Here is a 13,728-nt window from a genome sequence, read left to right on the forward strand (position 1 = left end):
CAACTTTACGTGGGTACGTTAAAATGTCAGATAATGTACATAAAATGATTCATTCGGGAGGCCCTTTTTTATGGTGCCTATGTATGTTGACAATTTTTGGTGAGCTAGAAATTGGGAGGTACCGTTATTTAGGTGTTATAATAAAACATGGACCTATGTTGACAGTTTTTGATGGGAGTCTTTAATGTCAAATAACTCCTAATTCTGTTAAAAATTGTAGCTAAAATCCTCAAAATACCGAAAATCGGTACATAAAGTGGGAACTTCGAATTACATTAACAGCTAGTTCGGAGGTACCCTTATATGTGGGCTATACGAAAATATGAACTTAAATGAACAATTTTTGTTGGCTCTTAAATTTCAAATTACAGAAAGTTAGTCCACAAAAATAATGCTAAGGTACGGAAAATCGGGATGTTTGTTTTAAGGCTATACCAAAACTTGGACCTACGTTCGGTTAAACATTTTAAGTAAAATGCTCAAAGTACCGAAAATCGGGAGGTATCGTTATATTGGGGCTATGTTGAAAATTGTTGATGCAGATGTGTGGTGACCACTACAACCTTCAAATGTCAAATTACAGTTAGTTCGGTTAAAACTTGTAGCTAAAATTTCCAAATTACTGAAAAACGGTGGGTACTGTTATATGGGAGCTATACCCAAACATGGACCTATGTTGACAATTTTTGATGGAGAGGTGTTGTGACCACTAAGAACTTCAAATGTTGTTATATAAGTTTATTGACACTTAAGGACCCTAAATGTCAAATTATAGCTAAATCGGTCTGAAAATGTAGCTAAAAACGTCAAAATACCGTAAATCGGGGGGTACCGTTATATGGGGGCTATACCAAAACGTGGACCTATGTTCACAAGTTTCGTTATATAAGTTTATTGACACTTAAGAACCCTAAATGTCAAATTATATCTAAATCAGTCTGAAAATGTAGCTAAAAACGTCAAAATACCGTAAATCGGGGGGTACCGTTATATGGGGGCTATACCAAAACGTGGACCTATGTTCACAAGTTTCGTTATATAAGTTTATTGACACTTAAGAACCCTAAATGTCAAATTATAGCTAAATCGGTCTAAAAATAGAGCTAAAAACGTCAAAATACCGTAAATCGGGGAGTACCGTTATATGGGGGCTATACCAAAACGTGGACCTATGTTCACAAGTTTCGTTATATAAGTTTATTGACACTTAAGAACCCTAAATGTCAAATTATAGCTAAATCGGTCTAAAAATAGAGCTAAAAACGTCAAAATACCGTAAATCGGGGAGTACCGTTATATGGGGGCTATACCAAAACGTGGACCTATGTTCACAAGTTTCGTTATATAAGTTTATTGACACTTAAGAACCCTAAATGTCAAATTATATCTAAATGAGTCTGAAAATGTAGCTAAAAACGTCAAAATACCGTAAATCGGGGGGTACCGTTATATGGGGGCTATACCAAAACGTGGACCTATGTCCACTAGTTTTGTTATATAAGTTTACTGACACTTAAGAACCCTCAATGTCAAATTATAGCTAAATCGGTCTGAAAATGTAGCTAAAAACGTCAAAATACCGTACATCGGGGAGTACCGTTATATGGGGGCTATACCAAAACGTGGACCTATGTTCACAAGTTTCGTTATATAAGTTTATTGACACTTGAGAACCCTAAATGTCAAATTATATCTAAATCAGTATGAAAATGTAGCTAAAAACGTCAAAATACCGTAAATCGGGGGGTACCGTTATATGGGGGCTATACCAAAACGTGGACCTATGTCCACTAGTTTTGTTATATAAGTTTACTGACACTTAAGAACCCTCAATGTCAAATTATAGCTAAATCGGTCTAAAAATAGAGCTAAAAACGTCAAAATACCGTACATCGGGGAGTACCGTTATATGGGGGCTATACCAAAACGTGGACCTATGTTCACAAGTTTTGTTATATAAGTTTACTGACACTTAAGAACCCTAAATGTTAAATTATATCTAAATCGGTCAGAAAATGTAGCTAAAAACGTCAAAATACCGTAAATCGGGGGGTACCGTTATATGGGGGATATACCAAAACGTGGACCTATGTTCACAAGTTTTGTTATATAAGTTTATTGACACTTAAGAACCCTAAATGTCAAATTATAGCTAAATCGGTCTTAAAATGTAGCTAAAAACGTCAAAATACCGTAAATCGGGGGGTACCGTTATATGGGGGCTATACCAAAACGTGGACCGATATAGCCCATCATCGAACTTGACCTGCCTGCAAACAAAAGAAGCCTTTTCCCAAAATTTCAGCGTCCTATCTCTATTTTTGTGGATGCTAGAGTGATTACCACAGACGGACGGACGGACGTGCACGGATCGACTCAGAATTTTACCCTGATCAAGAATATATATACTTTATAGGGTCGCAAATGAGTATTTCAATGCGTTACAAACGGAAAAACAAACTTAATATACCCTCCATACTATGGTGGAGGGTATAAAAAGTGTTACAACTGCTAAATTAGAGCCCAAAAAGTCTGCGTTCACTTTGTATGTTGCAATAATACCGTTCGTTTTTTTTTTTTTTTAATTTTTTTTGCAGTTTTCTCCCATTTTTAATCAATATTGTCGCAACTGGTCATTCTGTGAGGTCGTTTGCACACTTAACTTAAGAAAGTAAAGTATTTCAATAATGGGAAACAAGGGCAAAGAAATTGGCATCGATAAAAGGAAAATTCTAGGTAAATAATGGAAAAAGCTATCAAAATATTGGCGAAACTGTAGGTAGAACATATTAGTCTATACATAGAGTGATAATTAACTATAAACAAATCGGAATTTTGAAGTCAAAGCCCAGATCTGGATGGTCTATGCTTAGTTTTGGACGGTCAAAAATATGATCAGAACGGGAGGAGCGTAACATAACTAATATAGTTAAAACAAACAGTCCGATAATTACTTCGAAAATTGTTCAAAATGTGAAAATGGCATCCAAAAAAAGTATTTGTGCACAAACCGCCAGGAAAATACTGCATAAAGCTGGATATCACGGTATAGTCGCACGGCGAAAGCCGTACATATCACTAGTGAACAGGCAGAAGCATATTGAATTTGCTAATGAATACATAAACAAGCCTCCAGTATTCCGGAATCAAGTCATATTTTCGGACGAAAGCATGTTCTATATGTTTGCAATGAAAGGACTTCAAACTGTTTGAAGAAAGCTCGAACAGCGCATGAAAAACAAAATCTTGTTTTTTAACAGTAAAAAGTGGCGAGGGTGCTGTTTTGGTTTGGGGTGTGTAGCAGCTTCTGAAGTGGGCCAACTTGTACTTATTGAATCGACAATGGACAAGTATGGTTACCTAAACATCATGAAGCGCTATTTGAACCAAAATGCAGAAAAACTTGGCTTAGCTACGAAATTTTGGTTGCAACAACATAACGTTTCAAAGCATACTGCAACGTACAAAGTGAACGCAGACTTTTTGGGGCTCTAATTTAGCAGTTGTAACACTTTTTTACCGTTATCTTCGTAATAATAATATATTTTCTGGAATTTTTATACCCTCCACCATAGGTGGGGGTATATTAAGTTTGTCACTACGTTTGTAACTACTCGAAATAATCATTGTAGACCCCACAAAGTATATATATTCTTGATCAGCGTGCAATTCTACATCGATATAGCCATGTCCGTCCGTCTGTCCGTCTGTGGAAATCACTCTAGCGTCCGAACGGATTGACGTAGGTTGATGAAATTTTGGGAAAATATGTTGTATTTACGTAGGACTTTTGGTATTGAAAGCGGGCTATGTAGGTCCACGCTTTCGTATAGCCCCCATACAAAATGACGCGTGACGCGTCGTCGTTTTAAGGAATTTTTAAGATATTTGGCCCATTTTACCACCGAATTGGTTGTAATTTGGTACTTTGTGTCTCCAGAGGCCAAAAAATATTCCTACCAAAGTTGGGCTATATAGGTCCACGTTTTGGTATAGCCCCCATATAAGGCCCCATATAAAGTACGCGTCATTTTAATATATTTTGAATGTATTAGACCCATTTGACCACAGAATTAGTTGTAATTTGGTATTTTGTGTCTTCAGAGGCCAGAAAACATTCCTACCAAAGTTGGGTTATATAGGTCTACGTTTTGGTATAGTCCCCACATAAGACCCCTTATAAAGTACGCGTAATTTTAATATATTTTGAATGTATTGGACCCATTTGACCAAAGAACCGGTTGTAACTTTGTATTTTGTGTTTCCAGAGGCTAAGAAACATTTCTACCATAAAATGTTAATATAGGTCTACGTGTTGATATAGCCCCATAATACAATATCTCCCGATTTTCGACATTTTGAAAGTTTTAGCCTCATTATCACACCGGTATGGCTGAAATTTGGTATTTAGTCTTCTTTAGGCGTATAAAACTTTCCCCCAGAAATTTGTAGGTATAGGTCCACGCCATCATATAGCTCCCAGAGAGCGGTACCTTCCGAATTTCGGTATTTTGAAGGTTGTGGCCACATTAATCCACCGATGGCTGAAATTTGTGGTGGAGGGTATAAAAGGTTCGGCCCGACCGAACTTAACGCTTTTCTTACTTGTTCTTTTTATTCTGGTACTAAAGAGTGCCAATAACATATTTATGAAAGAAAAACTGATCTCATTTACCTATTTATTAAAGTTTTAGCATCATTTTTGAAAATTAGTAAGGTGAACGCAGACTTTCTGGGCTATGTGTATAACAAATGCGGCCAAAAATAAGAATTAACTACTACTTGGGGATGACAATAAAAGTATTGCAGTACTATAAAACTATAAAATTTTTTGCAAATTTTTGCGGTCATTATGCATTTTTATGACTTTAGCTGATAATAGACTAACAGTATTGAATGTAATAAAGTTCAGTGATAACAAATGCGGTAATGGAGGGTCTTCAGACAGGTAAAAAACGCTTGGGACCATATTAACAATAAAAAATGACGAATCGGCCACAGGCAAGTATGCCAAGAATGAATATTTGACTCAATATGTATTGTATGATAATGCAAAACAGTCCGATTTTGGCTTTGAGAACATCGAAATACCTCTGGAAAGTATAAGAAAAAAAAATTGACACCAGTTTAGTATTTTGAAACGACCTAGGACAAAGCACTATTTCGTCTCTCAATGGTATTGTTATGATTTAATTTTTACTAAGTGGATAGATATTATCCTCTGCTATCATAATAAATCAAAAAAATTGCGCCAAATCCAATAAAACCCATCAAATATGGAAATTAAACCGCTACTGGAGAAACTGGAATACCGAATATTTGGGTACTATATTCTTCACGACGGAAAATAGTATGCGAAATTGGGTTCACGGATATAATAATAATTGGGTAGACATCACCACTGACATCATTAAGAAATATTTAATAGTCATTAGTCTGAAAGAAAAGTCGATCCCGAAAGTTCAAACAAAGTCAACTACCAACATTCCAAAGACCAGATAATGACATGTTAATCTCATTTGTGTGAATTGCCGATGTAATATAACAACACAAAACTCTTAAATACATCGGGCCAACATCCTGATATCAACCCTCATAAAATGTTTGGGTCCAATTTAACAAAAAACTCCAAAAACATCCTCCAACGAAGGATCAAAATTTACTAAAAATTGGGGAACCAGTATCCTTAGAGTGGAACATACCGAGCCTTACTTTTTGGTTTAACTAAGCTTATTAATGCTCCAATGAATGTCCAAAGTGGATAGACAACTCATTAAGGAACACACCTTTGGTAATTCTCGAAGAAACCATCGATTTGGTAATTTTTCCAATACTTTTATTGTCACCCCCAAATATTAGTTAATTCTTATTTTTGACCGTATTTGTTATAAATCGCAAATAACCTTTGCATATTTTGACGGAATATTGTTGTAAGGACCTATAGCAAGAGATTTGCACAAAAAACCGTATAGTTTTTACATAATTTGTTGCCATAAACCAACAATTAATAGCTGTGTTCCTTTACTTACCTGAGGTTACCATTTTAACCATTTTTAACCTGCAAAGCGTTCCTTAACCCCGAAAAGTGGCAAAACTGGATGCAATTTTTAAGAGAGTGAGAGGGGAGAGAGAGCGAATATGGCTTTCTCTTCTACCACAGGCTACCAGCAAATTTTCTGCAGGTAGAAGGCTACCAGCAAAATTTCTTCAGAAAATGGCAGAACTGATTTTTCGACTTTTGTTTGACGATTATTTCACAAAATGGACGAAAAACCGAAGAAAAAGTCGAACACTGACAACACTAAATTAAAAACTGTGAAATAAAAGACGAAAATTGATTTTTTATGTTTTTTTCTGACATTGCTGCCGGATCTACCATTTTTCCGTTCCTTTACTTTTCTGGTAAAAATGTTCATGAGAGAGCAATTTTGACACTTTTCTCTTTTACCACTCTTACCATTAAAAAAGTAAAGGAACAAAGCTAATATGAAATTTTCTAAAAATTTGGTTTTTGCAATACATTTGTTGCCTAACTGTAACTCTTTTTTATACCCTCCACCATAGTATGGAGGGTATATTAAGTTTGTTTTTCCGTTTGTAACGCATTGAAATACTCATTTGCGACCCTATAAAGTATATATATTCTTGATCAGGGTAAAATTCTAAGTCGATCTGAGCACGTCCGTCCGTCCGTCTGTGGTAATCACTCTAGCATCCACAAAAATAGAGATAGGACGCTGAAATTTTGGGAAAATGCGTCTTTTGTTTGCAGGCAGGTCAAGTTCGATGATGGGCTATATCGGTCCACGTTTTGGTATAGCCCCCATATAACGGTACCCCCCGATTTACGGTATTTTGACGTTTTTAGCTACATTTTCAGACCGATATGGCTATAATTTGACATTTAGGGTTCTTGAGTGTCAACAAATATATATAACAAAACTTGTGGACATAGGTCCACGTTTTGGTATAGCCCCCATATAACGGTACCCCCCGATTTGCGGTATTTTGACGTTTTTAGCTACATTTTTAGACCGATTTAGCTATAATTTGAAATTTAGGGTTCTTTAGTATCAATAAACTTATATAACAAAAGTTGTGGACATAGGTCCACGTTTTGGTATAGCCCCCATATAACGGTACCCCCCGATATACGGTATTTTGACGTTTTTAGCTACATTATCAGACCGATGTAGCTATAATTTGACATTTAGGGTTCTTAAGTGTTAATAAACTTATAAATTAGAAATTGTGGACATAGGTCCAAGTTTTGGTATAGCCCCCATATAACGGTACCCCCCGATTTGCGGTATTTTGACGTTTTTAGCTACATTTTCAGACCGATGTAGCTATAATTTGACATTTGAGGTTCTTAAAAGTCAATAAACTTATATAACAAAAGTTGTGGACATAGGTCCACGTATTGGTATAGCCCCCATATAACGGTACCCCCCGATTTACGGTATTTGACGGTTTAGCTACATTTTCAGACCGATTTAGCTATAATTTGACATTTGAAGTTCTTAAATGTCAATAAACTTATGTGACAAAACTTGTGGACATAGGTCCACGTTTTGGTATAGCCCCCATATAACGGTACCCAACGATTTACGGTATTTTGACGTTTTTAGCTACATTTTCAGACCGATATAGCTATAATTTGACATTTAGGGTTCTTAAGTGTAAATAAACTTATATAACAAAAGTTGTGGACCTAGGTCCAAGTTTTGGTATAGCCCCCATATAACGGTACCCCCGATTTACGGCATTTTGACGTTTTTATCCACATTTTCAGACCGATTTAGCTATCAATTGACATTTAGGGTTCTTAAATGTCAATAAACTTATATAACTAGTGGACATAGGTCCATGTTTTGGAATAGCCCCCATATAACGTTACCGCCCGATTTCAGGTATTTTGAGAATTTTACCAACAAGTTTTAACCGAATTATCTGTAATTTGAACATTTGACATTTGAAATTCTTAGTGGTCACCACACCTCTCCACCAAAAATTGTCAAGAAAGCCCCCATATAACGGTACCTCCCGATTTTCAGTAATTCACAATTCACAACACCTCTCCATCAAAAATTGTCAACATAGGTCCATGTTCGGATATAGCTCCCATGTAACGGTACCTCCCAATTTTCAGTAATTTGGCAATTTTAGCTACAATTTTTAACAGAACTAACTGTAATTTGACATTTGCAACAATTTTCAACATAGCCCCAATATAACGATACTTCCCCATTTTCGGTACTTTGAGGATTTTACTTAAAATGTTTAACCGAACGTAGGTCCATGTTTTTGTATAGCCCCAAAACAAAACTCCCGATTTTCCGTACCTTAGCTTTATTTTTTGGACGAACTTTCTGTAATTCAAAATTTAAAAGTCAACAAAAATTCTGCAACAAAAATTGTTCATTTAAGTTCATATTTTCGTATAGCCCAGATACCTCCGAACTAGCTGTTAATGACATTTGAAGTTCCCACGTTATGTACCGATTTTCGATATTTTGAGGATTCTAGCTAAATTTTTTAACCGAATTAGGAGTTATTTGACATTAAAGGCTCCCATCAAAAACTGTCAACATAGGCCCATGTTTTATTATAACCCCTATATAACAGTACCTCCCAATTTCTAGCCCACCAAAAATTGTCAACAGTTAGATATAGGCACCATAAAAAAGGGCCTCCCGAATGAAGCATTTTATGTACATTATCTGACATTTTAACGTACTCACTTAAAGTTGGGGACAGGAATGAATATTTTATGGTGGAGGGTATGAAAAGTTCGGCCCGGCCGAACTTAATGCTTTTTTACTTGTTTTAATTAATACAGTGAATAATAAAAATTTAAAATAATAAAATTAAAATTAATAATAATTAAAACTGAAATAAATTTTTTAAATTGACGGTGCCATCACCATCATTGGCAAAGTTCTCCTCTTCTTCCATGAGAAGATCTTCATCTACTTATTGAAGTGTTTGTAGTTGTTCACCACCAGCAGGACCAGGAGCAGTACTACTTGTTGTAGTAGCACCACCAGCAGGACCAGGAGCAGTACTACTTGTTGTAGTACCAACAGCACCAGTAGTACCAGCACCAGTGGTGGTTATGGCCTGCGTTTTGGTTTTGGCGGTGCTTGAGTTGTTGGTGGTGGTGGAGTTGTTGGTTCCTTCACTTGTGTTCGGTTGCTCCTTATAGAAACGTTTGGCCGGCTGGGACGACCTTTGGTGGTTCCGTTTTCCGTTGTTGGCTTTGGTCGCCGGGTTCTGGTTGTTGTTGTTGTAGCAGCATATAATGCTGGGTTGGCAGCCGCTGGCCGAAACACTTTTGGTTTCGGGTCAATCCGGTACGTAAGAACCCGCTGCCGTGGGATTGCCGGGTTCTGGTACTGCTGTTTGCTGCTGGTGGTGGCTTCTTCAATTGTAGAGATCAAGTTGGTGGTCGGCTGCCGGGTCGGTCTAGTACGGGTCGTAGAAGTTGTTGGTGACCCATCCGCCCTTACCGTGGTGGTGGTCGAACCATCTGCCCTCTGCACCGTAAAAATATATTTTTCAGCCTGAAAGTACAAAAAGAAAGGGTAAGTGCCTTATCCGACAAATAAAAAATAATTTTTTATTACTTACCGAGTTGTTCTTTTTAGAATCCATAATTAACCAACACACCGGAAAATTAAATTCACCAGACACATTGAGAATGATTTGAATTGATGTATCTGTATGTACAGTGAATCACAGTCAAAAGTATCCACTTCACTTTCTTTCATTAAAACTGCGATTTCTAAGAGTTAATTAATGATAGCGATTTCATTCTTTTTTATATTGTTACATTAGTGTCTTAACTTAAATATAATAAAATAAAATTAACGAAATTCAGGTAAATTTAAATCTGTGCTTTACTTTTGAATTGTGTGTTTGGGATCCAAGGCGGTATTTGCCCTATGACATACCTTAATTGGTCCATATGACCAAAAGTTGTCTTCATTGCTTTCATTGGCAGCCTGTTTTGGTCACATGGACCAATTAAGGTATGTCATAGGGCAAATACCGTCTTGGATCCCAAACACACAATTTCAAAAGTAAAGCACAGAGAAGACTCTGTTGTGGTATGGCGTTGTATGAGTACTTCCGGTGTAGGAAATCGTGTCTTTATCGAAGGAATTAAGGATAAGATGTATTTTAACATTCTGAAGGATAATTTGAAATTTAGGGGCTGAAAAATGGGATTTGGGACAACATTCCAATTTTATGAATATATGAACCCGAGCACAAATCACATATTTTTCCAAAATGGATGCTATGTAACTGTCCAAAAGTGATTCCAACCCCTCTTTATGGAGTATTTTGGAGACAAATATAAAAAATCGTAACATCTAAAGTATAGGAACCCTGAAAATGCCTTGCAGGAAGGATGGGGAAAAATTCAGATATCGTGCACCGAAAATTTAGTAAAATTTTTCCAAAAAGGCTAAAAGCTGTAAAGGATAACAACGGATGTCATACCAAGGGCTGAAACCCTAAAAAAATCTTTTTGTTTCATGAAACTTTTAGAGTGGATACTTTTCACTGTGAGGTACAAATCGATGTTTAACCATTTTTATTTTTTTATCTAAATTTACTTGAATTTCGTTAATTTTATTTTATTATATTTAAGAAGTTAAGACACTAATGTAAAAATATAAAAAATAATGAATTCGCTATCATTAACCAATTCTTAGCAATCGCATTTTTAATGAAAGAAACTGAAGTGGATACTTTTGACTGTGATTCACTGTAGCAAACCTATTCTCAGACCTAAAAACTCCACATACGTCCACCCGTTTCGGAGGAGTTTAATTTCGAACATCATGACAGACTAGAATTTTATATTATTTCAAAAAAACAAAGCAACCCATATTGTTGTGTCATTGCATTGTCAATTCAATTTTCAATTGTCATTGCAATTAAGAAAACCAGAGTACGTAAAAATACTTTAAATAACATTTCCAATCGTTTCGTTTCGTATTTTCCATAGGAACAATACAAAACGAAACATAACCCTCGTTGGCCGAGCACGCTGTTTGGTTTTGTTTTGTTTATATTCGTGAGTGCGAACAAAACGAAAAGCGAAAAGTACTCAACTCCACAAGAGCAGATAGAAAACGGAATGGTACTAAACACATGTGAATAAATCAAAAACGTTTGGTGGTTGATAAAATTCACTGTGGTATGCTGATTGGTGGTTGATAAAATTCACTGTGGTATGCTGATGCTATCTTATAGGATTGTTAAGTAGAGTTGTGTCGTTCATGAGCGAACCGGCTCAAAGGAACGATTCCGTGAAAAGAACGAACGGATCCGTATCCAGCTCATTCTTTTATATCGCTCATTTAGATCAAACCCGTTTGTTGGTATTGATATGCTTACGAAGTTTTTCGGCAAATCACACACACGCGACCCGAACGCAAAGTAAGAGAGCAAATGTTTTGATTTTTTTACTTCAGTTTTGTACTGAATGTCATGCAAGCAGGTTGATGCCGCTTTATTTGTTTTTTTTTTTTGGGTACACTGAAAAGATTTTGCAGTTGTACAGCAAATATGTGGAGGGGAGAATTTGAAAATGATTTTTTGCTTTTTATTAATATTTTAAATGACGCAGAATGCCTCGTCTGCAATGCAACAATAAAAAATGTATATCCATCTTACCTTAGGCGTCATTATAATACGCATACAAAATATCATTTAATGACGGGAAATGTGCGAAAAAAATAATATGAGTGGATAATTTTCACTGTGAGGTAGAAATTATTTTTTTTTATCTAAATTTACCCGAATTTCGTTAATTTTATTTTATTATATTTAAGTTAAGACCCTAATTTAAAAATATAAAAAAGAACGAAATCGCTATCATTAATTAACTCTTAGCAATCGCAGTTTTAATAAAAGAAACTGAAGTGGATACTTTTGACTGTGATTCACTGTATATTATTTTTAATTTTAGTCATACAAAGCGAACGCGCCAACAATATACATATTTTTTCAATTTGAAAATGTTGCCTTTTTAGGCGAAGATCATTTTTAGTATTAATTTTTTTTAATTTATTAATCGAGCTTTTTTTATGATCTATAATGCAAATGAAAAAGGAAAGCCGACGATTCGAACCCACACACCCACCACTATGTTTGGCTCTGAACGCTAACACGCCGTGACAACTTTTTTCCTGTGTTTTTCATTTCATACTCAATATGAAAATCATCACCCTGTTCTGTTCTGTCAGTGTAATTTTACCCACACATAAACAATTTAAGCGCTCGCTCTTCTTGGTCGGCTATGATTTAGGCATGCTAGCGTTACATTTTAAAAGGGCACCATTTCCCAGTGAGTGATTTTTTAAATTTTTAAATTAGATACATACGATTCTCGTCTGTCATTGTGTCGTGTGGTGGTTGTTATTAATTAATTAATTAAATTTTTAATTTTATTGGTGTTAGTTTCATTACGGATAAAAAGAACTCGGTAAGTAATAATATGACTTATTTATTTATTAAGATAAGTACCTTATCTCCTTCTTTTTTACTTTCAGGAAAAATATACTTTTACTATCCAGAGGGCAGATGGGTCGACCACAACGACCACCACCACGGTAAGGGCGGATGGGTCGACAACAACATCTACGACCCATACTAGACCGACCCGGCAGCCGACCACCAACAACATTGAAGAAGCCACCACCATCAGAAACCAGCAGCCGACCACCAACAACATTGAAGAAGCCACCACCAGCAGAAACCAGCAGCACCAGCAAGGCATGTTGTATGGGCAAATGCAACAGGCAGGCATGCAAGGTGGACTTCGAGGTCCGCACCAGAACCCGCCGACCAAAGCCATCAGGAATGGAAAACGGAACCACCACCACCACCAAACGTCGTCCCAGCCGGCCAAGCGTCTCCAAAAGGAGCAGCAACCGAGCACCAGTAAAGTGACAAACAATTCTACAATTCTAAACTCAAGCATCGCCAAAACCACCACTGGTCCTGCTGGTGGTGCTACTACTAATGCTCCTGGCCCTGCTGGTGGTGGTGCTCCTGATCCTGAAAAAGATCTCATGGAAGATGACAACTTTGCCAGTGATGATGATGGCACAGTAATAAATTTAAACAATTTATTTAAATTTTTATTATTAATTTTATTATTTATTCATTGTTACTTTATTAATTAATTATTATAAATTTTAACTATTATTTATTATTATTAATTCTTTGTTTGTTCACTTTATTAATTAAAACAAGTAAAAAAGCATTAAGTTCGGCCGGGCCGAACTTTTCATACCCTCCACCATAAAATATTCATTCCTGTCCCCAACTTTAAGTGAGTACGTTAAAATGTCAGATAATGTACATAAAATGCTTCATTCGGGAGGCCCTTTTTTATGGTGCCCATATCTAACTGTTGACAATTTTTGGTGGGCTAGAAATTGGGAGGTACCGTTATATAGGGGTTATAATAAAACATGGGCCTATATTGACAGTTTTTGATGGGAGCTTTTAATGTCAAATAACTCCTAATTCGGTTAAAAAATTTAGCTAGAATCCTCAAAATATCGAAAATCGGTACATAACGTGGAAACTTCAAATGCCATTAACAGCTAGTTCGGAGGTATCTGGGCTATACGAAAATATGAACTTAAATGAACAATTTTTATTGCAGAATTTTTGTTGACTTTTAAATTTCAAATTACAGAA

General features: G+C 36.1%; 1 protein-coding gene across 1 annotated transcript; it reads left to right on the top strand.

Moving 5' to 3' along the window:
- Positions 1–9,716: 9,716 nt before the first annotated feature.
- Positions 9,717–13,306, top strand: LOC141392071 (uncharacterized). Its single transcript, XM_073965028.1, has 3 exons — positions 9,717–9,724; positions 12,478–12,502; positions 12,570–13,306. The coding sequence occupies exons 1-3, from the start codon at positions 9,717–9,719 to the stop codon at positions 13,203–13,205; spliced, it is 669 nt and encodes a 222-aa protein (XP_073821129.1). The 3' UTR covers positions 13,206–13,306.
- Positions 13,307–13,728: the final 422 nt, after the last annotated feature.

This window comes from Musca autumnalis, unplaced genomic scaffold, assembly GCF_047663935.1.
Source record: "Musca autumnalis isolate F117 unplaced genomic scaffold, ASM4766393v1 scaffold_2, whole genome shotgun sequence".
NCBI classification, from domain to species: domain Eukaryota; kingdom Metazoa; phylum Arthropoda; class Insecta; order Diptera; family Muscidae; genus Musca; species Musca autumnalis.